The sequence below is a fragment of the Oncorhynchus mykiss genome, chromosome 32, assembly GCF_013265735.2.
Source record: "Oncorhynchus mykiss isolate Arlee chromosome 32, USDA_OmykA_1.1, whole genome shotgun sequence".
NCBI lineage: Eukaryota > Metazoa > Chordata > Actinopteri > Salmoniformes > Salmonidae > Oncorhynchus > Oncorhynchus mykiss.
In genome coordinates, this window is record NC_050572.1 from 17,390,395 (window position 1) to 17,413,944 (window position 23,550).

Sequence of the window (23,550 nt, forward strand, 5' to 3'; positions counted from 1 at the left end):
AGGGAATGGCCTTGACAGTGGGAAATTCAGGAATATTCCCCACAACACCTTTGGAATGACTGATGATATGATCATGGATAGAGGTAGGTGTGTGTCACTTTTGTCACATGAAACAGAATGTAAGCACCAAATAGTATGATACTGATGTGGTAAGGTATCACAAAAAAAATTGGTATTATATTCCAGTCTTTTGTGCATTTGACAAGGACAACGACAGCTACGTCAGTGTGAAAGAGTGGACCGAGGGACTATCAGTCTTTCTCCCTGGGACATAGGATGAAAAAATAAAGTTTAAGAAAGCTATAAAGTGTATCATGTAGGCTTTTCGACTGGTATCTACGATATTTCTACCCATGTATGGTCCCCCATTAGGTTCACAGCTTTTATGTGTATGACTTGGGTACATTTCCCGGGAAGAGACGTTCCACATGCTGAAGAACAGCCTGATCAGACAGCCCACAGAGGAGGACCCAGACGAGGGCATCAAAGACCTGGTGGTGATCACGCTCAAGAAGATGGTAATGGCAAAATGTTTATCTTCATTTTCATCAGGTTAAACCAGGCTGAATGCTGTGCTACCTATTGTTTAACCTGCCAAGCTAACTTCATAGTACCCTGTGTTTACAATCACTGTTTAACTTGGCCACAATTGACCAATTCATGTTTCAGATTAAATATACTGTCTGAACATAAAATATCAATGAGCTGTTTCCTTCCTCAGGATCATGACAGCAGACTGTCCTATGCAGACTTTGAAAAGGCAGTGAGAGATGAAAATCTATTGCTTGAGGCTTTTGGAACCTGACTTCACGATGCCAAGGTGACCCTTGAAGTTAAGACTGTAAAAACAGTGTAATGACTTGTCTGTCTGGATTGGACAATATTTTGCCATTGTCTGACATGTTCTTTCCTTTTGTGTTACAGAGCATATTGGCATTTGAGCAGCATGCATTCCAGGATCCACTTGAGCATCACTAAGTTATTAATTTTCATAACACCATTTTTTATTTTTTTATAAACAAAAATCTTCTTATACACTGATGGGAAATGTAGAAATAAAACATGTTGAGAAAATATATTTGAATGGTGTAAATGTAGGAACTTGCTAATGTCCACCTCATTCCCTGTGAGAAGCAGTCTTTCAGGACAGGTCTGTTAGATTCTCCTCCGAGGCTTTGCTGACTTTGTCTTCTTCTCTGTTGGCTTGACTTCAGGAACTGATGCAACCTGAGAACAAGGAAGGAAATTAATTTACTGTAGTATCACTCTTCAATTGTATGAAATTGTGAGTGAACAATTTTAAGAAGCAAATGACCACGAATATACCTTTTTCAATGTATTTCTGATCATGTTGGCTGTTATGTTCAATGACTCGTCCGCCATATCCATCTTAGGCCGGTCTGGTAGTTTTGGTCCAATGAGGATTTCATTTTTGTCCACAAAGCCAAAAAGTGAGTCTTTATTAGTTTCTACTATTTTCCGTTTTCTGTTCTCCAAATGGGTGGTCCTCGGTACGAATCTTGGGGGTGCTGCAAGGGGTGGATTCTTACTCAGTCTTTTCACTATTCCTCTGTCTCCCCCAGAAGAGGAGGGAACACTGCTTATGTTGGGTTCCAGCTGCTGTTGAGTATTTATGGAATTATGCAATGACCCCATTTTGTCCTCTGTTGGAATAGTCCTGCATTGGTTTGCCTGATAACTATACAACCGATCATAAGATGGGGCATGTCTGTAAGGAAGAAACTCCTGTGGGGGTAAAGGCAATAAGGGAAATCCTAAATAATGGCCTTGGCTGGTACTCGAAGTCTCTCCCTTATTGCTAGCATCACTGGATCTCTGATCATCACCTGAGGAAGTCCTGGCTGTGGTAGCAACTGTATCTGAAGACATGGGCTTTTTGCACTCTTCATCCCCGTGGTCCTGTTCCTTTGCTTCTCAACCGAAAAAGAAGAATCATATGTCAACTAACTACATCATAATCCTTCTTACATGACATACCAGAGATAGTTCTGATAATATTATACTAGCACAACATCTGTACTTTTATTTTGAGTCGTCCTGTTCACATATCGTCTCCTGTCTTGCAGCTTTAGTCTGGTGTCCTCCACCGTCTCATACTCTGGGGCATAGCACACATGTAGTAAACCTCCAAAGAAACTCTTCTCATCCATGTGCCGTTTGGCCGCCCTGAAACACAATTACTTTAAAGCATAACTGGCTGAGACATGTGATCTACCAGCTGGTGTACAACTAGGGTAGATAAAACTAGGGCCTGAAGTTTTTCCTGACCAGGTTACATGGTCAGGGAAAACACCCATCCCTGTCTATCTCATCCTAACCTATAAAACCTGTCCTAACCTTGCACTGGTGAGTTTCTGGAACTTGATGAGGTAGACCTCTGTGAATTGCTCTGCAGGGTACTCATCCAGCACCCTGTACTCCTCCACAGCCCCGTACAGCGCAGAGAGCTCGATCAGTTCTGTCATCACCCCGATGGCTGGGACTCCTTGCAACATCAGGTAACGAGACTCCAAGTTGATGGTGTACACCTACAGGGGCAATATAGCACGGGTTAGAAATACAATAAATTGTATCTATCAATCAACCAAATACATTCGATGTCTAGCTAGCTAGCTCACTTGGCAAGTATTGTACAGCATTTCGCTGTATCGTGTATCCACGCTATATCCAGCATTTCGCTGCAGTTAAGGTAGGAAACAATATTCCTACCTTGACTGCTTTAGGTCTCCTCCCTTCTCTATACTTCGGTCGTGAGGGGCAAATCTTTTGCTGCTCATGATGTTTATAAACCTCTGGAGTGCTCCAACACGAGCTGTTGGTAAATCCTGCCATGTTTGCGAATTACAACAAGCAGCAAACCGGAAGTAGTTTCCCAGACGACAATAATCGGATCTGAGCTCATCGATGTCTCTGTGAAAAACAAAAAAGCAGATCAGCTACTTTTGCCTGCCAGACATAGCACCGAATGCATCGATCCCCAAGAGTACATTCACGTCGCTTAGCTAGCTAGCTACTAACAATATATTTCCATGCTCTGAAAAGGGACATTTTGATGATATTGTAAACATATTTAGTTATGTTGGGCAATCATGGCATCCAACCTGTCACTCTGATTTTCCACAACACGAAAAACTGTTTTCTTCACCTTCCTCCAAACTTGTTAAAACAGCTCTCTCTCCAAGACGTAAGCTATAAACTAGCTAGCTAGCTAACAGCTAGTTAGTGTTGTCTTTTAAGTTGTGTCAAATAATAACTATGCCAAACCATCAACAAACTACCGGTAGCTAACTTGCACTTGTAACCATTGCATGCCATTTCTTCTGGTCTGATCTGTAGTATGACATTTTCCCAACGTTTTTTTATGCAATTAGCTATCTTCTGTGTTATAAAGAACCAGGCCCTGGAGCTGTCCTGGGGTCATGATGCCCGTGTGTTCCTCAGCTGGACCAGAAGCAGAAGCCCTGCCAACCAGGAGGACCATAAAGTAGCGCTGAGCAGGCAACTGGGAGAGAAGCTTGGACTCAGAGATGGAGAGCAGGTAATGATGTCCCATTCACTAATTCTCTTGCCCATTCCCCAAACCCATCATGCCTTGATAACCCCACTTTTCCTGATTACTAACTCATGTTGGATGGTTTCAGGGCTTCTTGAGGTTGTGCCAGCAGGTCCTGTCTGTACAGCAGGTGTTTGTGGAGCCACTCTCCTCTGACGACTGGGAAATCCTGGTGAGAACCTATAGAGAGGTCTTTGTACAGTATTGTGCAATAGGCAAGCTCACCCATCAGAAACATTTAGTACCGTATGGTTTTAGTATAACCTGGGAGTGTTGCCTGTGGGTTTATTCTTCATTCAACTCCTTTGTCGTTGTCATGCAACAGAAGCTACCCAGGCTATTTTTGATCCTTTGCTGTCAAAGCAAATTCAACATTGAAGAGCAACTGTCAATATGGTTCGTAAATGTACAGTCTGGGATGGGCAAATATTTAACCATGTCTTGTTCTCAGGAGCTCCACAGTGCAGAGCTGGAGCAGCAGCTCCTGGATCAGATTAGAGTGGTGTTTCCTGATGCAGTGTTTCCTGTGTGGGTGGACCAGAGAACAGTCATCTACATCAGAATCGGTCAGCACTGATTTTCACTTTTTATATTTTCTCAACATCTAACAGCTATGAACTCACCAGCTCCTATGTTATGACCAAAGAAACAGTTGATCAGAGGAAGCTGATTGGAGGAGCTATAGGAGGACGACAAGCTCATTGTAATTTATGGAATGTAATTTCTGGCCATTACAATGAGCAGTCCTCCTATAGCTCCTCCCACCAGCCTCCTCTGCAGTTGATGTCATACTATCGTTCATACTCTTCTTCTTCTGCAGCTTCACTCACCCCAACTGTGCCGTACGGTCGATTAGAGCAGTTCACAGAGCTACACGTCTCTCCTAAAATCCGTGCTGGAAGTGAGGACCTCTCCTGCGCTCCTTTTGGATCATCCTTATCCAATCAGAACATGCCCCTCCACAGACAGCCGAACTTTGACCTCTCACCCTCCTCCAGGTCCTCTCAGGAGTTCAGCGTTCAGGGGACTGGACTCCCTGTAGAACAACATCCTAACGCTGCTGCCCTCCAGAGCCCCCGGCAGTGGGGCGGGATAGCAGACATAAAGAGCCTGGTCAGGTACATGCTAACAGGGAACTGTGACCCTGTGAGAGAGACTCCACCCATCCCCACCATCCCTGCCCTCCTCAGTGACTCAGTCTTCAGAGTGTGCAGAGCACCGCCCGTGTCTCCTGGCCCTCTGAGTGACACCCATGGGGTTGCCCACATCCTGCCCTGGGGCCAGCAGATGGGAGGTAATATCAATGGAGGCCAGCCAGCTGTGACGTATGGCCTACTGTCCAAGGTGCTCTCTCCCAAGGAGGTGAGAGAGAGGGCTAAGCAGGCCATGGAAAAGAAGAAGAGTGGCGGGGCTGGTGGTGCTCCCCAGCCAGGTGGTGCTGGTGGGGCAGGAGACGGGGAGGAAAAAGAGGATGCCACTGTAGTCAAGGTGGTGTGTCACCTTACAGAGGGGCTGAAAGGGAAGCAGGGATCATCTAGAGAGGGAGAGCTCCACAGTGGAAGGGTCTGGGTGAGTACATGTACTGAAGCCATGGTCTAAACTCAAGTTGGACACGATGTAGGCCTAATCAAATGACCCATTCTACCCATGGTTTACAGGTTTGTCAGCCCTAACGTATTCATATTGAGGCTCATATGTATCCATGCCTCATACAGTTGTTTTTCTCAGATCCCACAATCACTGGAAACTAGTCTTCATATCAACCCACACTCATCAGTGAGAATCAGGCCAATCAAGTCAACTCCTAAAGTAGCCACCAGTATCCACCTGCAGCCTTTACAACCACTGGTGAGTAACATGTATTTTTACATCATGTTATATCTCCAGAGCTTTGACATATTGGTACATTTGGAATACGCAATTCTATGCATTCTACTGTTCTATTCAGCCTAATCTTGTACTTTCCGTGTTGCTGTTTGACCCCTGCCCTGATGTCCTCCTAGCCTGCAGCAGAGAGTGAGGTGGAGATTCAGACTGCCTTCCTGGGTTGGCTGCACACCCAGAGCCACGAACCACTAGCCTGTCTGACCGGCCGCTCCAACACCATCTTCCTACCTGCCACTGAAGGTACAAATAGGTTGCATCACAAATGGCACCCTGTCCCCTTTATAGTGCACTATAAAAATAAAATCCAAGTTTATTGGTCATGTACCCACTTTAGCAGAAGTTATAGCGGCTGCAGTGAAATGTTTGTGTTACTAGCTTCTAACTGTGCAGTAAAATGTCAAACAAATAGTGTTTTCAGAAAGTATTCACACCCCTTGACCTTTTTCACATTTTGTAGTGTTATAGTCTGAATTTAAGTTGTTTAATTTAGATTATGTGTCACTGATCTTCACACAATACCCCATAATGTCAAAGTGGTATTTTGTTTGTAGAACCTTTTTGAAATGAATTCCAAATTTAAAGCTGAAATGTCTTGTCAGTAAGTTTTCAACCCCTTTGTGATGGAAAGCCTAAATAAAGGAGTAAAAATTAGCTTAAGTCAAATAATAAGTTGCATGGTCTCATTCTGTGTTCAATAATAGTGGTTAACATTATTTTTTGAATGACTGCCTCATCTCTATATCCCACACATACAATTATCTGTAAGGTTCATCAATCGAGTAGTGAATTTCAAGCACCGATTCAACCACAAAGACCATGGAGGTTTTTCAATGCCTCGCAAACAAGGGCACCGCTTGGTAGATGGGTAAAAATAAAAAAATCAGATGCTGCATATCACTTTGAGCATGGTGAAGTAATTAATTAGGCTTTGGATAGTGTGTCACTACAAAGATACAGGCGTCCTTCCTAACTCAGTTGCCGGAGAGGAAGGAAACTGCTCAGGGATTTCACCATGAGGCCAATGGGGATTTTAAAATGGTTACACAGTTTAATGGTTGTGATATGAGAGCTGAGGATGAATCAACAACATTGTAATTACTCCATAGTACTAACCTAAATGACAGAGTGAAAAAAGGAAGCCTGTACAGAATAAAACATCATCCAAAACATGCATCCTGTTTGCAACAAGGCACTTAAGTAATACTGCAAAAAAACGTGAGAAATAAATGTACTTTTTTACAAAGTGATATGTTCAGGGAAAATCCAACACATCACTGAGTGCCACTCTTCATATTTTCAAACATGGTGGTGGCATGTTATGGGTCTGCTTGTCATCGGCAAGGACTAGGGTTTTCTTTTTTTTAGGATAAAAAGAAACGGAATAGAGCTATAAGCACAGGCAAAATCCTAGAGGAGAACCTGGTTCAGTCTGCTTTCCAACAGACGCTGGGAGGCAAATTCACCTTTCAGCAAGACAATAACCTAAAACACAAGGTCAAGTCTACACTGGAGTTGATTACCACGGCGAAATGTAATGTGATATGATATTTCTTTATTTCATTATCAATACATTTGCAAACATTTCTAAAAACATGTTTTCATGTTGTCATTGTGTAGATGGGTGAGAAACAAATCTATATCCATTTTTAATTCAGGCTGGAACACAACAATGTGGAATAAGTCAATGGGTATGAATACTGTCTAAAGGCACTGCACACAAATAATAAAAATCAAGAAATGTCAGAGGGAATAAGTCACTCTGTGATGGTTGGCAGCAGGTTCTTCAACCTCATCCAAAGTGTATGGAGTGCATTGTAAATGTAATACAATCTTGATCTTCTCACTTCAGGCAAGGTGGAGTTTGCTCTGACTGTGTTGAAGTCAGAACCTGAGCCGGAGAGTAAAGCGCCTGACCAGTTGTTTCTGTTGGCTCCATGTGTGATACAGAAAACAGACATACAGGTACTAGTGACAAGCTTTGCTAACTCAGACTTCATACACTGAGTGTACAAAACATTAAGAATACCTTCCTAATATTGAGTCCCCCCCCCCCCCCCTTCTCATGATGTCTAGGTTGTCAGGGAACCTGTAACTGTGTCTACAATGAAAGCCATGGGTGAGACACCTAATCAAGATCTACCCTCTCTCAGCAGTCTTGGGTAAACCACCAGATTCCTTACAGAACACATTAACCTGTTGAAGTGATAGCTGTGTGAGCCAAATAGATTTTTTATACTAAACATCTCACAAACGGTATAGGATTTATGTTTTTGGTTGATTGTTGATTAATGGTAGCTGTTTTTATATTGGTCGAGTTCCAGGCCGACTACATTGCAGACGTGGCACACAACCATTGGTTGATGCAATGTAACATCATCCCACTGCGCAGTCGGGCAACAGACTGCCATATCAAATTATTTGCTTAGTTGACATGTCAAACCCCTATCCAGGCATAATGCGATCTGGCATGCATCTGCAATGTAGTCAGCCTGGTGCGCGGCCAAAGTGTGTCACTGCCCTGCCATGATGTGACCTGTGTTCTCCTCTTGTGCTGTCCCCAGTGGTGTGGAGGAGCTGATCAGGACAGGGTTTGACTTCCTCTCCCACAGCCTGATGGGACGGCCTCTCTCCTGGGAGCTGGTGTCCACCGGCCGGGGCCTCCGGGGCGGAGCCCTACTCATCACAGGGGCCAGGGTATCCTCTGACCTCATGTCATCCTGTCAATCTTTCCCAGAAATCAGCAGGACTGATTCTGACATGATCTGAATGTCCAAGTCAGATCACATTGAGTTAAAACAGTTTTATCTTGATATTAAGGGCTAATATGTAGGTTAAAACGGATACCACTGCCAGCTGTAGTGACCCACTCAATCAGATTGTGGACTGTGAGCATTGGTGTGACTGTCCAGTGTGTGTTTTGTATTCCCTCACAGGGAAGTGGGAAGACGGCACTCTCCAGAGCTCTGTGTAGGAAAACTATGGAGGACCTGGATGCTCATGTGGAGGTGGTTGACTGCAAAAAGCTGAAAGGTGGGAGTTGGACCTTTCACTTATTGTGTCTGTGGTGACTTGTTTATTTTTGACCATGATGATACAGTGTTGTTGTATAATGTTCTGCAGGGAAGAGAGCAGAGACCGTGAGGCAGATATTGGAAGAGGTTTTTGAACAGGCGGTGTGGAGACAGCCCTCTGTGGTCCTGCTGGATGACCTGGATCATGTGATGGGGGCACCGACCTCACCGGAACATATACACGGACCAGAGGCTCTGCTAAGGCTGCACATTGCCCAGAGTATGATACTACACATACTGTGTGTCCATATCCGCATACGCGTCCGTGTGTGTGTGTTTCTTGTTCATAGACATCTAATATCTGTGTGTGTGTTGTGACCCCTCCCTGTGTGTGTTGTCCAGGTCTAAGGGACATGGTACATGACGTGGTGGTGCGCTCCAGCCTGGTGTCTCTGGTTGTCAGCAGTCACAGTGAACATTCCCTCCACCCGTCACTCAGGGAGGTGCAGGGCTCCCACTTCCTCCAGGGCTTCATACACATCCAGCCTCCTGATCAGGTAACTGGGGTAGGGTCAATTTGCCCCTCTGTGCTGATTTTGGGTCAGTTTAGCATTTCTACCTCTAATGGCTCAGGTTAGCATCGGGGGAGAATAAGCTAAACCTAGATCTGGGAACCACATCCATTTATCCAGCTTGACTTTGCGCTGGTTGCTAATGCTCTGAAATATCTATTTTGTCTTACCAGCAAAGTGGCAAGAAGTAACTGAATTAATATTTATTGGACATGATAGTGTCTTTGTCGTTCATGGACATGATCGTGTCTTTGTCGTTCATGGACATGATCGTGTCTTTGTCGTTCATGGACATGATCGTGTCTTTGTCGTTCTTGGACATGATAGTGTCTTTGTCGTTCATGGACAGGACAGTGTCTTTGTCGTTCATGGACATGATCGTGTCTTTGTCGCTCATGGACATGATCGTGTCTTTGTCGTTCATGGACATGATCGTGTCTTTGTTGTTCATGGACAGGACAGTGTCTTTGTCGTTCATGGACATGACCGTGTCTTTGTCGCTCATGGACATGACAGTGTCTTTGTCGTTCATGGACAGGACAGTGTCTTTGTCGTTCATGGACATGATCGTGTCTTTGTCGCTCATGGACATGATTGTGTCTTTGTCGTTCATGGACATGACAGTGTCTTTGTCGTTCATGGACATGACCGTGTCTTTGTCGCTCATGGACATGACAGTGTCTTTGTCGCTCATGGACATGATCGTGTCTTTGTCGTTCATGGACATGATTGTGTCTTTGTCGTTCATGGACAGGACAGTGTCTTTGTCGCTACATGGACATGATCGTGTCTTTGTCGCTCATGGACATGACAGTGTCTTTGTCGCTCATGGACATGATCGTGTCTTTGTCGTTCATGGACAGGACAGTGTCTTTGTCGCTACATGGACAGGACAGTGTCTTTGTCGCTACATGGACAGGACAGTGTCTTTGTCGCTACATGGACAGGACAGTGTCTTTGTCGCTACATGGACAGGACAGTGTCTTTGTCGCTACATGGACAGGACAGTGTCTTTGTCGCTACATGGACAGGACAGTGTCTTTGTCGCTACATGGACAGGACAGTGTCTTTGTCGCTACATGGACAGGACAGTGTCTTTGTCGCTACATGGACTGGACAGGACAGAGTCTTTGTCGCTACATGGACAGGACAGTGTCTTTGTCGCTACATGGACAGCGTCTTTGTCGCTACATGGACAGGACAGTGTCTTTGTTGCTACATGGACAGTGTCTTTGTTGCTACGTGGACAGGACAGTGTCTGTTGCTACATGGACAGTGTCTTTGTTGCTACATGGACAGTGTCTTTGTTGCTACATGGACAGTGTCTTTGTTGCTACATGGACAGTGTCTTTGTTGCTACGTGGACAGGACAGTGTATTTGTTGCTACGTGGACAGTGTCTTTGTTGCTACATGGACACGATTGTGTATTTGTCGCTACATGGACAGGACAGTGTATTTGTTGCTACGTGGACAGTGTCTTTGTTGCTACATGGACAGGACAGTGTCTTTGTCGCTACATGGACAGGACAGTGTATTTGTTGTTACGTGGACAGGACAGTGTCTTTGTTGCTACGTGGACAGGACAGTGTATTTGTTGCTACGTGGACAGTGTCTTTGTTGCTACGTGGACAGTGTCTTTGTTGCTACATGGACAGGACAGTGTATTTGTTGCTACGTGGACAGGACAGTGTATTTGTTGCTATGTGGACAGTGTCTTTGTTGCTACATGGACAGGACAGTGTATTTGTTGCTACATGGACAGGACAGTGTCTTTGTTGCTACATGGACAGGACAGTGTCTTTGTTGCTACGTGGACAAGACAGTGTCTTTGTTGCTACGTGGACAAGACAGTGTCTTTGTTGCTACGTGGACAGGACAGTGTATTTGTTGCTACATGGACAGTGTCTTTGTTGCTACATGGACAGGACAGTGTATTTGTTGCTACGTGGACAGGACAGTGTATTTGTTGCTACATGGACAGTGTCTTTGTTGCTACATGGACAGGACAGTGTATTTGTTGCTACGTGGACAGGACAGTGTATTTGTTGCTACGTGGACAGTGTCTTTGTTGCTACGTGGACAGGACAGTGTATTTGTTGCTACGTGGACAGTGTCTCTGTTGCTACATGGACAGGACAGTGTATTTGTTGCTACGTGGACAGGACAGTGTATTTGTTGCTACGTGGACAGTGTCTTTGTTGCTACGTGGACAGGACAGTGTATTTGTTGCTACGTGGACTGTGTCTTTGTTGCTACATGGACAGGACAGTGTCTTTGTTGCTACATGGACAGGACAGTGTCTTTGTTGCTACATGGACAGGACAGTGTCTTTGTTGCTACATGGACAGGACAGTGTCTTTGTTGCTACATGGACAGGACAGTGTATTTGTTGCTACATGGACAGGACAGTGTCTTTGTTGCTACATGGACAGGACAGTGTCTTTGTTGCTACGTGGACAGGACAGTGTATTTGTTGCTACATGGACAGTGTCTTTGTTGCTACATGGACAGGACAGTGTATTTGTTGCTACGTGGACAGGACAGTGTATTTGTTGCTACGTGGACAGGACAGTGTATTTGTTGCTACGTGGACAGGACAGTGTATTTGTTGCTACGTGGACAGTGTATTTGTTGCTACATGGACAGTGTCTTTGTTGCTTCATGGACAGGACAGTGTATTTGTTGCTACGTGGACAGGACAGTGTCTTTGTTGCTACATGGACAGGACAGTGTATTTGTTGCTACGTGGACAGGACAGTGTCTTTGTTGCTACGTGGACAGGACAGTGTATTTGTTGCTACGTGGACAGGACAGTGTATTTGTTGCTACGTGGACAGTGTCTCTGTTGCTACATGGACAGGACAGTGTATTTGTTGCTACGTGGACAGGACAGTGTATTTGTTGCTACGTGGACAGTGTCTTTGTTGCTACATGGACAGGACAGTGTATTTGTTGCTACATGGACAGGACAGTGTATTTGTTGCTACGTGGACAGGACAGTGTATTTGTTGCTACGTGGACAGGACAGTGTATTTGTTGCTACGTGGACAGGACGGTGTATTTGTTGCTACGTGGACAGTGTCTTTGTTGCTACATGGACAGGACAGTGTCTTTGTCGCTACATGGACAGGACAGTGTATTTGTTGCTACATGGACAGGACAGTGTCTTTGTTGCTACATGGACAGGACAGTGTCTTTGTTGCTATGTGGACAGGACAGTGTCTTTGTTGCTACGTGGACAGGACAGTGTATTTGTTGCTACATGGACAGTGTCTTTGTTGCTACATGGACAGGACAGTGTATTTGTTGCTACGTGGACAGGACAGTGTATTTGTTGCTACGTGGACAGTGTCTTTGTTGCTACATGGACAGGACAGTGTATTTGTTGCTACGTGGACAGGACAGTGTATTTGTTGCTACGTGGACAGTGTCTCTGTTGCTACATGGACAGGACAGTGTCTTTGTTGCTACGTGGACAGTGTATTTGTTGCTACGTGGACAGTGTCTTTGTTGCTACATGGACAGGACAGTGTATTTGTTGCTACATGGACAGGACAGTGTATTTGTGGCTACGTGGACAGGACAGTGTATTTGTTGCTACGTGGACAGGACAGTGTATTTGTTGCTACGTGGACAGTGTCTTTGTTTCTAAGTGGACAGGACAGTGTATTTGTTGCTAAGTGGACAGGACAGTGTATTTGTTGCTACGTGGACAGGACAGTGTATTTGTTGCTACGTGGACAGGACAGTGTATTTGTTGCTACGTGGACAGTGTATTTGTTGCTACGTGGACAGTGTCTTTGTTGCTACATGGACAGGACAGTGTATTTGTTGCTACATGGACAGGACAGTGTCTTTGTTGCTACATGGACAGGACAGTGTATTTGTTTCTACATGGACAGGACAGTGTCTTTGTCGCTACATGGACAGGACAGTGTATTTGTTGCTACATGGACAGGACAGTGTATTTGTTGCTACATGGACAGGACAGTGTCTTTGTTGCTACGTGGACAGGACAGTGTCTTTGTTGCTACGTGGACAGGACAGTGTATTTGTTGCTACATGGACAGTGTCTTTGTTGCTACATGGACAGGACAGTGTATTTGTTGCTACGTGGACAGGACAGTGTATTTGTTGCTACGTGGACAGTGTCTTTGTTGCTAAGTGGACAGGACAGTGTATTTGTTGCTACGTGGACAGGACAGTGTATTTGTTGCTACGTGGACAGTGTCTCTGTTGCTACATGGACAGGACAGTGTCTTTGTTGCTACGTGGACAGGACAGTGTATTTGTTGCTACGTGGACAGGACAGTGTATTTGTTGCTACGTGGACAGTGTATTTGTTGCTACGTGGACAGTGTCTTTGTTGCTACATGGACAGGACAGTGTATTTGTTGCTATGTGGACAGGACAGTGTATTTGTTGCTACGTGGACAGTGTCTTTGTTGCTACATGGACAGGACAGTGTCTTTGTTGCTACGTGGACAGGACAGTGTATTTGTTGCTACGTGGACAGTGTCTTTGTTGCTACATGGACAGGACAGTGTATTTGTTGCTACATGGACAGGACAGTGTATTTGTTGCTACGTGGACAGGACAGTGTATTTGTTGCTACGTGGACAGTGTCTTTGTTGCTACATGGACAGGACAGTGTCTTTGTTGCTACATGGACAGGACAGTGTCTTTGTTGCTACATGGACAGGACAGTGTCTTTGTTGCTACATGGACAGGACAGTGTCTTTGTTGCTACGTGGACAGGACAGTGTATTTGTTGCTACGTGGACAGTGTCTTTGTTGCTACGTGGACAGTGTCTTTGTTGCTACATGGACAGGACAGTGTATTTGTTGCTACGTGGACAGGACAGTGTCTTTGTTGCTACATGGACAGGACAGTGTATTTGTTGCTACGTGGACAGGACAGTGTATTTGTTGCTACATGGACAGGACAGTGTCTTTGTTGCTACGTGGACAGGACAGTGTATTTGTTGCTACGTGGACAGTGTATTTGTTGCTACGTGGACAGGACAGTGTCTTTGTTGCTACGTGGACAGGACAGTGTATTTGTTGCTACGTGGACAGTGTCTTTGTTGCTACATGGACAGGACAGTGTCTTTGTTGCTACGTGGACAGGACAGTGTATTTGTTGCTACGTGGACAGTGTCTTTGTTGCTACATGGACAGGACAGTGTATTTGTTGCTACATGGACAGGACAGTGTCTTTGTTGCTACGTGGACAGGACAGTGTCTTTGTTGCTACGTGGACAGGACAGTGTCTTTGTTGCTACATGGACAGGACAGTGTCTTTGTTGCTACGTGGACAGGACAGTGTCTTTGTTGCTACGTGGACAGGACAGTGTCTTTGTTGCTACATGGACAGGACAGTGTCTTTGTTGCTACGTGGACAGTGTCTTTGTTGCTACGTGGACAGTGTCTTTGTTGCTACATGGACAGGACAGTGTATTTGTTGCTACGTGGACAGGACAGTGTCTTTGTTGCTACATGGACAGGACAGTGTATTTGTTGCTACGTGGACAGGACAGTGTATTTGTTGCTACATGGACAGGACAGTGTCTTTGTTGCTACGTGGACAGGACAATGTATTTGTCGCTACGTGGACAGTGTATTTGTTGCTACGTGGACAGGACAGTGTCTTTGTTGCTACGTGGACAGGACAGTGTATTTGTTGCTACGTGGACAGTGTCTTTGTTGCTACATGGACAGGACAGTGTCTTTGTTGCTACGTGGACAGGACAGTGTATTTGTTGCTACGTGGACAGTGTCTTTGTTGCTACGTGGACAGTGTCTTTGTTGCTACATGGACAGGACAGTGTATTTGTTGCTACGTGGACAGGACAGTGTCTTTGTTGCTACATGGACAGGACAGTGTATTTGTTGCTACGTGGACAGGACAGTGTATTTGTTGCTACGTGGACAGGACAGTGTCTTTGTTGCTACGTGGACAGGACAGTGTATTTGTTGCTACGTGGACAGTGTCTTTGTTGCTACATGGACAGGACAGTGTCTTTGTTGCTACGTGGACAGGACAGTGTATTTGTTGCTACGTGGACAGTGTCTTTGTTGCTACATGGACAGGACAGTGTATTTGTTGCTACATGGACAGGACAGTGTCTTTGTTGCTACGTGGACAGGACAGTGTCTTTGTTGCTACATGGACAGGACAGTGTCTTTGTTGCTACGTGGACAGGACAGTGTCTTTGTTGCTACATGGACAGGACAGTGTCTTTGTTGCTACATGGACAGGACAGTGTCTTTGTTGCTACGTGGACAGGACAGTGTCTTTGTTGCTACGTGGACAGGACAGTGTCTTTGTTGCTACGTGGACAGGACAGTGTCTTTGTTGCTACGTGGACAGGACAGTGTCTTTGTTGCTACGTGGACAGGACAGTGTCTTTGTTGCTACATGGACAGGACAGTGTCTTTGTTGCTACGTGGACAGGACAGTGTCTTTGTTGCTACGTGGACAGGACAGTGTCTTTGTTGCTACGTGAACAGTGTCTTTGTTGCTACATGGACAGGACAGTGTCTTTGTTGCTACGTGGACAGGACAGTGTCTTTGTTGCTACGTGGACAGGACAGTGTCTTTGTTGCTACGTGGACAGTGTCTTTGTTGCTACGTGGACAGGACAGTGTCTTTGTTGCTACGTGGACAGGACAGCGTCTTTGTTGCTACGTGGACAGTGTCTTTGTTGCTACGTGGACAGGACAGTGTCTTTGTTGCTACGTGGACAGTGTCTTTGTTGCTACGTGGACAGGACAGTGTCTTTGTTGCTACGTGGACAGTGTCTTTGTTGCTACATGGACAGGACAGTGTATTTGTTGCTACGTGGACAGGACAGTGTCTTTGTTGCTACGTGGACAGGACAGTGTCTTTGTTGCTACGTGGACAGTGTCTTTGTTGCTACATGGACAGCGTCTTTGTTGCTACATGTATCTTTCTAATAATGTGTATTACATAGTTATGTCTCGCTTTGTGACTGTCGAGTAATTTGTGCAAAGGCGTCATCTTGACCTTTGTGATAATAATTCTGCCAGACGGTTAATGTGGACCATCTGTAAACAGTCAATGTGGACCATCTGTAAACAGTCAATGTGGACCATCTGTAAACAGTCAATGTGGACCATCTGTAAACAGTCAATGTGGACCATCTGTAAACAGTCAATGTGGACCATCTGTAAACAGTCAATGTGGACCATCTGTAAACAGTCAATGTGGACCATCTGTCAGCGTACCATTTTTATTTTTGATCTTTTCTGGAAAAGGACCTGTAAGTAAGCATTTCACTGTTAGTCAACACCTGATGTTTATGAAGAATGTGACAAGTAAAATGAGATTAGATTTGATATGTATTGTGACTGTGTTGTCTGCCTGTCAGGCCCAGAGAGGAGAGATCCTGCGCTGTCTGATCCTCAGTAAGACTGCTGTATCCAAGGAGACCCTACACACGCTCGACCTGGGGATTATTGCCAAGGAAACAGAGGGCTACCTGCCCCGTGACCTGGCCCTGCTGCTAGAGAGGGCCATCCATGCCAACGCCCTACACAGGGCACGCAGCACCCAGGGTTGGTAACCTATCTATTCCAGTCCCTACACAGGGCACGCAGCACCCAGGGTTGGTAACCTATCTATTCCAGTCCCTACACAGGGCACGCAGCACCCAGGGTTAGTAACCTATCTATTCCAGTCCCTACACAGGGCACGCAGCACCCAGGGTTAGTAACCTATCTATTCCAGTCCCTACACAGGGCACGCAGCACCCAGGGTTGGTAACCTATCTATTCCAGTCCCTACACAGGGCACGCAGCACCCAGGGTTAGTAACCTATCTATTCCAGTCCCTACACAGGGGATGCCTCAGGGCAGTGACTGGGGACATTGCCCTGTGTAGGGTGCCGTCTTTCGGATGGGATATTAAACGGGTGTCCTGACTCTCTGAGGTCATGAAAGATCCCATGGCACTTATCGTAAGAGTAGGGGTGTTAACCCTGGTGTCCTGGCTAAATTCCCATGCTGTCCCTAATCATCCCCAGCTTACAATTGGCTCATGCATCCCCCTCCTCTCCCCTGTAACTATTCCCCAGGTCATTGCTGTAAATGAGAATGTGTTCTCAGTCAACTTGCCTGGTTAAATAAATAAATAAAAATATATCCCAATCTCTACACAGGGGACACAACGCCCAGGGTTAGTACCCTATCAATCCCATTCCCTACACAGGGGACACAGCTCCCAGGGTTAGTACCCTATCTATCCCATTCCCTACACAGGGGACACAGCACCCAGGGTTAGTACCCAATCTATCTATCCTACTAGCTTTTGGTCCAAATATAAAATTCTCTGTTTGTGGCATCCTTCCGATTCCTAAAAATGACCTTGAATTAGTAAACAAAAGCTATAGATATTTCAGTCACACCAAAACCATAACACACATCTCCCAACTTCAATCACAAACCACTAAGACAAAATGAACAACACATGGTTATCACATGCAATGACTACAGTAATAGAGTACTGTACTTGGTTGTCCATTGAAATGAGAATCAGTCCTTATTGTAACGTTGTATACTCTGTCTGTGTCTTCTCCTCGTCCCAGGAGTGTGTCTGTCATGGAGGGATTTTGTGCAGGCTCTGAAGGGCTTCACCCCTCCCACTCTGTGGGGGGCTCAGCTGCAGAGCCCCAGTGGTGCAGGCCTTGAGAGGGTAGGGGGACTGCATCAAGTACGCCAGTTACTCATGGACACCATCCTGCTACCGGCCAAGGTGAATATCTCTAGCCTGGTCCCAGATCTGTGTGTGTTGTCTTGCTAACTCCTATAGTGAGCGTGACTATGATCTGGGATCAGGTCAGTACAAATCTCACAGGAAGACCAGGTTGTTATTGTACCACAAAAATGTTTCTCAATTACTTACCCAGGTTATACAGTATACAGGACAGGTTTGATGAATCCATTAATTGGTGCTGCTGTAGAACCTTGTCTCAGAGCTTTGGTGGAGCTGTTCGCCTATAGAATTTGATATGAGGTACTTGGTGTGTTATTGGATAGTCGCCCATCTCCCACTCATGTCAGTCTTTGTATGTTCCAGTATCCGGTGCTCTTCTCCAGCCTTCCCATCCGGCAGCGCTCAGGACTTCTGCTGTACGGCGCTCCAGGCACTGGGAAAACCCTGCTGGCTGGTGCCGTGGCCAAGGAGAGTGGGATGAACTTCATCAGTATCAAGGTGGGTTTGAAATGTACCAGGACCCGTCTCAAATCGCACCCTATTGCCTATATAGTGCACTACTTTTGACCAGGGACCATAGGGTAGTAGTGCACTATGTAGTGAATAGGGTGCCATTTGTGTTCACTGCCCCAGTATCGGTGACTAGATATATAAATGCTTAAAGGCCGGGTTTCTGTACAGCACTTTGAGAGATCTGCTGATATAAAAAGGGCTTTAGAAATACATTTGATTGATTGAAATACGTTCTAATACAAGAATACATGGTGAGCGTTTACACTGGGAACTTATTGTTGCATGGTTTCATTGAGTCGCATATGAGTGTGTTTTTAATACTGTTTTCAGGGTCCCGAACTCCTCAGCAAGTACATTGGAGCCAGTGAGCAGGCTATCAGAGACGTCTTCCAGAGGTGTGTGCACTTTGCTACACAATAGTGTAACCATAGCCACAAACGGTGCTGGTGTAGTGTTAACCTATACTATGTGTTTCTGTTCCCCTGCAGAGCCCAGGCTGCTAAGCCCTGCATCCTGTTCTTTGATGAGTTTGACTCCTTGGCACCCAGGAGGGGTCACGACAACACCGGGGTCACTGACCGGGTGGTCAACCAGCTACTGACCCAGCTGGATGGGGTGGAGGGACTACAGGGTACGGAGAGAGGACGGCGGCATCTAGAACAGACACTGCTGTCATATGTTTAACATACATTTCAGTAGGCTTTGCTTAGTCGGCTTGATTTAGTTTTATGATATACTTTCATTTTTTATATATTTAGACAAATTAACAGGGCACGCAGCACCCAGGGTTAGTACCCGATCTATCCCAGTCCCTACACAGGGGACACATCACCCAGGGTTAGCACCCTATCTATCCCAGTCCCTACACAGGGTTAGTACCCGATCTATCCCAGTCCCTACACAGGGTTAGTACCCGATTTCCAAGATGGCACCGGAGGAGATGGCCACCGGTTTAGTCTCCTAACCAATTGTGTTATTATGTGGGGTTTTTCGCGATATTTGTAAGTTCTTTGTACATAATGTTTCTGCAACCGTATTTTACGTCAGAAAAGAGCTTCTAGATATCAGGACAGCGATCACTCATCTCGGATTAGACAAAGAGCTTCTGGATATCAGGACAGCGATCACTCACCTCGGATTAGACAAAGAGCTTCTGGATATCAGGACAGTGATCACTCACCTCGGATTAGACAAAGAGCTTCTGGATATCAGGACAGCGATCACTCACCTCGGATTAGACAAAGAGCTTCTGGATATCAGGACAGCGATCACTCACCTCGGATTAGACAAAGAGCTTCTGGATATCAGGACAGAGATCACTCACCTCGGATTAGACAATGAGGTTCTGGATATCAGGACAGCGATCACTCACCTCGGATTAGACAAAGAGCTTCTGGATATCAGGACAGCGATCACTCACCTCGGATTAGACAAAGAGCTTCTGGATATCAGGACAGCGATCACTACCTCGGACTAGACAAAGAGCTTCTGGATATCAGGACAGCGATCACTCACCTCGGATTAGACAAAGAGCTTCTGGATATCAGGACAGCGATCACTCACCTCGGATTAGACAAAGAGCTTCTGGATATCAGGACAGCGATCACTACCTCGGACTAGACAAAGAGCTTCTGGATATCAGGACAGCGATCACTCACCTCGGATTAGACAAAGAGCTCCTGGATATCAGGACAGCGATAGGGAAAAAAATCTAGATCACCTGTACTCCACACACAGAGACGCGTACAAAGCTCTCCCTCGCCCTCCATTTGGTAAATCCGACCACAACTCTATCCTCCTGATTCCTGCTTACAAGTAAAATTTAAAGCAGGAAGCACCAGTGACTCGGTCTATAAAAAAGTGGTCCGATGAAGCAGATGCTAAACTACAGGACTGTTTTGCTATCACAGACTGGAACATGTTCCGGGATTCTTCCGATGACATTGAGGAGTACACCACATCAGTCACTGGCTTTATCAATAAGTTCATCGAGGACATCATCCCCACAGTGACTGTACGTACATACCCCAACCAGAAGCCATGGATTACAGGCAACATTCACACTGAGCTAAAGCTGCCTCTTTCAAGGTGCGGGACTCTAACCCGGAAGCTTGCAAGAAATCCCGCTATGCCCTGCGACGAACCATCAAACAGGCATAGCGTCAATACAGGGCTAAGATTGAATCATACTACACCGGCTCCGACGCTCGTCGGATGTGGCAGGGCTTGCAAACTATTACAGACTACAAAAGGAAGCACAGCCGCGAGCTGCACAGTGACGCGAGCTGCCTAGTGACACGAGCCTACCAGACGAGCTAAATCACTTCTATGCTCGCTTCGAGGCAAGCAACACTGGCTAACCGGGCTATCTGCATTGTGTCCCACCACCCGCCAACCCCTCTTTTTACGCTTCTGCTACTCTGTTCATCATATGTGCATAGTCACTTTAACGATACCGACATGTACATACTACCTCAATAAGCCTGACTAACAGGTGTCTGTGTAAAGACTTGCTACTCTTTTTTTCAAATGTCTTTCTACTGTTGTTTTCTTTCTTTACTTACCTACACACACACACACACCTTTTTTTGCCACCATTGGTTAGCGCCTGTAAGTAAGCATTTCACTAAGGTTTACACCTGTTGTATTCGGTGCACGTGACAAATAAACTTTGATTTGATCTATCTATCCTACTAGCTTTTGGCCCATTCCATTAGGCTTTGCTTAGTCGGCTTGATTTAGATTTATGATATACTTAAAAAATGTATATATTTAGACAAATGAACAGTACAGTCATTTTACCAGCACTATCATTTTAGTGAGTAATGTTCCTTTTGCTTAGCGGTTTGCTTGTCTAATGTTTCCCTCTCTCTCTCTGTGTGTGTGTGCGTGTGTGTGTGTGTGTGTGCGTGCGTGCTTGCGTCCAGGTGTGTATGTCCTGGCTGCCACTAGTCGTCCAGACTTGATAGACCCTGCCCTGCTGAGGCCTGGCCGCCTGGACAAGTCTCTCTACTGTCCCCCTCCTGACCAGGTCTGGACCACACTCAGTCCTATATAGTCTTTACTGTCCCCCTCCTGACCACACTCAGTCCTATAGTCTCAACTGTCCCCCTCCTGACCACACTCAGTCCTATATAGTCTCAACTGTCCCCCTCCTGACCACACTCAGTCCTATAGTCTCAACTGTCCCCCTCCTGACCACACTTAGTCCTATATAGGGCCAATGATACACTAGTGCACTATGTTTGGAATAGCGTGTAATTTGGGACCCAGACTTTTGAGTGATTGTATGTTATATTTAACCCGATGGTCCCCCCCCCCCAGGAGGCGCGTGTAGAGATCCTGAGGGCTCTGAGCCACTCGGTTCCCCTGTCTGACGATGTGGACCTGGAGCAGATGGCCGGGGCCACGGACACGTTTACTGGCGCTGACCTGAAGGCCCTGCTGTACAATGCCCAGCTAGAGGCCATCCACAGCACCCTGGGGCCCAGCCTGCTGCACGTGAGTCATTCTGCCACCAGGGGGCGCTGTGGGTCTATTGGTAGAGATGCACTACAGCAATGTATGATATTCAGTCAGCTATTGGTTCTAACACCATAGCTTCAGTAGAGAGGACTATGGATTTAATAGTAGAACTACATGGATTTATGTCATTAACCTCTTAGAGCTCTAGGGGCGCTATTTCATTTTTGGATAAAAAACGTTCCCGTTTTAAGCGCGATATTTTGTCACGAAAAGATGCTCGACTATGCATATTCTTGACAGTTTTGGAAAGAAAACACTCTGAAGTTTCAGAATCTGCAAAGATTTTGTCTGTAAGTGCCCCAGAACTCATTCTACAGGCGAAACCAAGATGATGCATCACCCAGGAATTAGCAGAATTTCTGAAGCTCTGTTTTCCATTCTCTCCTTATATGGCTGTGATTGCGCAACGAATGAGCCTACACTTTCTGTCGTTCGCCCAAGGTCTTAGCAGCATTGTGACGTATTTGTAGGCATATCATTGGAAGATTGACCATAAGAGACTACATTTCCCAAGTGTCCGCCTGGTGTCCTGCGTCGAATTCGGTGCGCAATTGCCAGCTGCTTCCACTTTACCATTTGATTCAGGGGAGAAAGCATGTGTCCAAGAACGATGTATCAATGAAGAGATATGTGAAAAACACCTTGATGATTGATTCTAAACAACGTTTGCCATGTTTTCAGTCGATATTATGGAGTTAATTTGGAAAAAAGTTTGCGTTTTGAGGACTGAATTTATGGATTTTTTTTGGTGGCCAAATGTGATGTATAAAACGGAGCTATTTCTAATACACAAGGAATCTTTTTGGAAAAACTGAGCATCTGCTATCTAACTGAGAGTATCCTCATTGAAAACATCAGAAGTTCTTCAAAGGTAAATGATTTTATTTGAAGGCTTTTATGTTTTTGTTAATGTTGCGTGCTGGATGCTAACGCTAATGCTAACGCTAAATGCTAACGCGAAATGCTAACTCTAGCTAGCTACTTTTACACAAATTATTGTTTTCCTATGGTTGAGAAGCATATTTTGAAAATCTGAGATGACAGTGTTGTTTACAAAAGGCTAAGCTTGAGAGATGGCATATTTATTTCATTTCATTTGCGATTTTCATAAATAGTTAACGTTGTGTTATGCTAATGAGCTTGCTGATAGATTTACACAATCCTGGATACAGGGTTTTTTTCATAGCTAAACGTGACGCAGAAAACGGAGCGATTTGTCCTAAACAAATAATCTTTCAGGAAAAACTGAACATTTGCTATCTGAGAGTCTCCTCATTGAAAACATCTGAAGTTCTTCAAAGGTAAATGATTTTTTTGAATGCTTTTCTGTTTTTTTGTGTAAATGTTGCCAGCTGAATGTTAATGCTAAATGCTACGTTAGCCATCAATACTGTTACACAAATGCTTGTTTTGCAATGGTTGAGAAGCATATTTTGAAAATCTGAGATGACAGTGTTGTTAACAAAAGGCTAAGCTTGAGAGCTAGCATATTTATTTCATTTCATTTGCGATTTTCATGAATAGTTAACGTTGCGTTATGGTAATGAGCTTGAGTCTGTATTCACGAACCCGGATCCGGGATGGGGAGATCAGAAAGGTTAACCTTTTTGGGATAGGGGGCAGCATTTTCACTTTTGGATGAATAGTGTGCCCAGAGTGAACTGCCTCCTACTCTGTCCCAGATGCTAATATATGCATATTATTAGTATTGGATAGAAAACACTCTGAAG

The 23,550-nt window shown here is 45.3% G+C and overlaps 2 protein-coding genes across 3 annotated transcripts in view; one reads left to right on the forward strand and one right to left on the reverse strand.

Annotated features, from left to right (window-relative positions):
* Nucleotides 1-985: 985 nt before the first annotated feature.
* Nucleotides 986-2,892, reverse strand: rbm48 (RNA binding motif protein 48). Its single transcript, XM_021559984.2, has 5 exons — nt 2,731-2,892; nt 2,359-2,549; nt 2,042-2,187; nt 1,327-1,931; nt 986-1,227 (listed from the first exon to the last, which is right to left on the reverse strand). The coding sequence occupies exons 1-5, from the start codon at nt 2,851-2,853 to the stop codon at nt 1,156-1,158; spliced, it is 1,137 nt and encodes a 378-aa protein (XP_021415659.2). The 5' UTR covers nt 2,854-2,892; the 3' UTR covers nt 986-1,155.
* Nucleotides 2,893-2,959: 67 nt separating this feature from the next.
* pex1 (peroxisomal biogenesis factor 1) overlaps nt 2,960-23,550 on the forward strand; it is a 28,159-nt gene continuing 7,568 nt past the window's right edge. Inside the window, exons 1-20 of one of the 2 annotated variants that reach the window (XR_005041296.1) lie at nt 2,960-3,205; nt 3,413-3,559; nt 3,663-3,746; nt 4,026-4,140; nt 4,395-5,143; nt 5,303-5,422; nt 5,578-5,701; nt 7,311-7,423; nt 7,535-7,620; nt 8,023-8,155; nt 8,395-8,491; nt 8,582-8,752; nt 8,875-9,029; nt 16,440-16,626; nt 17,655-17,821; nt 18,146-18,280; nt 18,626-18,690; nt 18,784-18,926; nt 21,223-21,326; nt 21,620-21,796. Coding sequence is in view for 1 of the 2 variants with exons in the window: in XM_036970970.1 (XP_036826865.1) it covers nt 3,098-3,205; nt 3,413-3,559; nt 3,663-3,746; nt 4,026-4,140; nt 4,395-5,143; nt 5,303-5,422; nt 5,578-5,701; nt 7,311-7,423; nt 7,535-7,620; nt 8,023-8,155; nt 8,395-8,491; nt 8,582-8,752; nt 8,875-9,029; nt 16,440-16,626; nt 17,655-17,821; nt 18,146-18,280; nt 18,626-18,690; nt 18,784-18,926; nt 21,223-21,326; nt 21,620-21,796 (3,180 nt within the window). In the remaining variant the exon portion in view is untranslated. The remainder of the gene's footprint in view (nt 3,206-3,412; nt 3,560-3,662; nt 3,747-4,025; nt 4,141-4,394; nt 5,144-5,302; nt 5,423-5,577; nt 5,702-7,310; nt 7,424-7,534; nt 7,621-8,022; nt 8,156-8,394; nt 8,492-8,581; nt 8,753-8,874; nt 9,030-16,439; nt 16,627-17,654; nt 17,822-18,145; nt 18,281-18,625; nt 18,691-18,783; nt 18,927-21,222; nt 21,327-21,619; nt 21,797-23,550) is intronic. The other variant, XM_036970970.1, reaches the window with a different exon arrangement.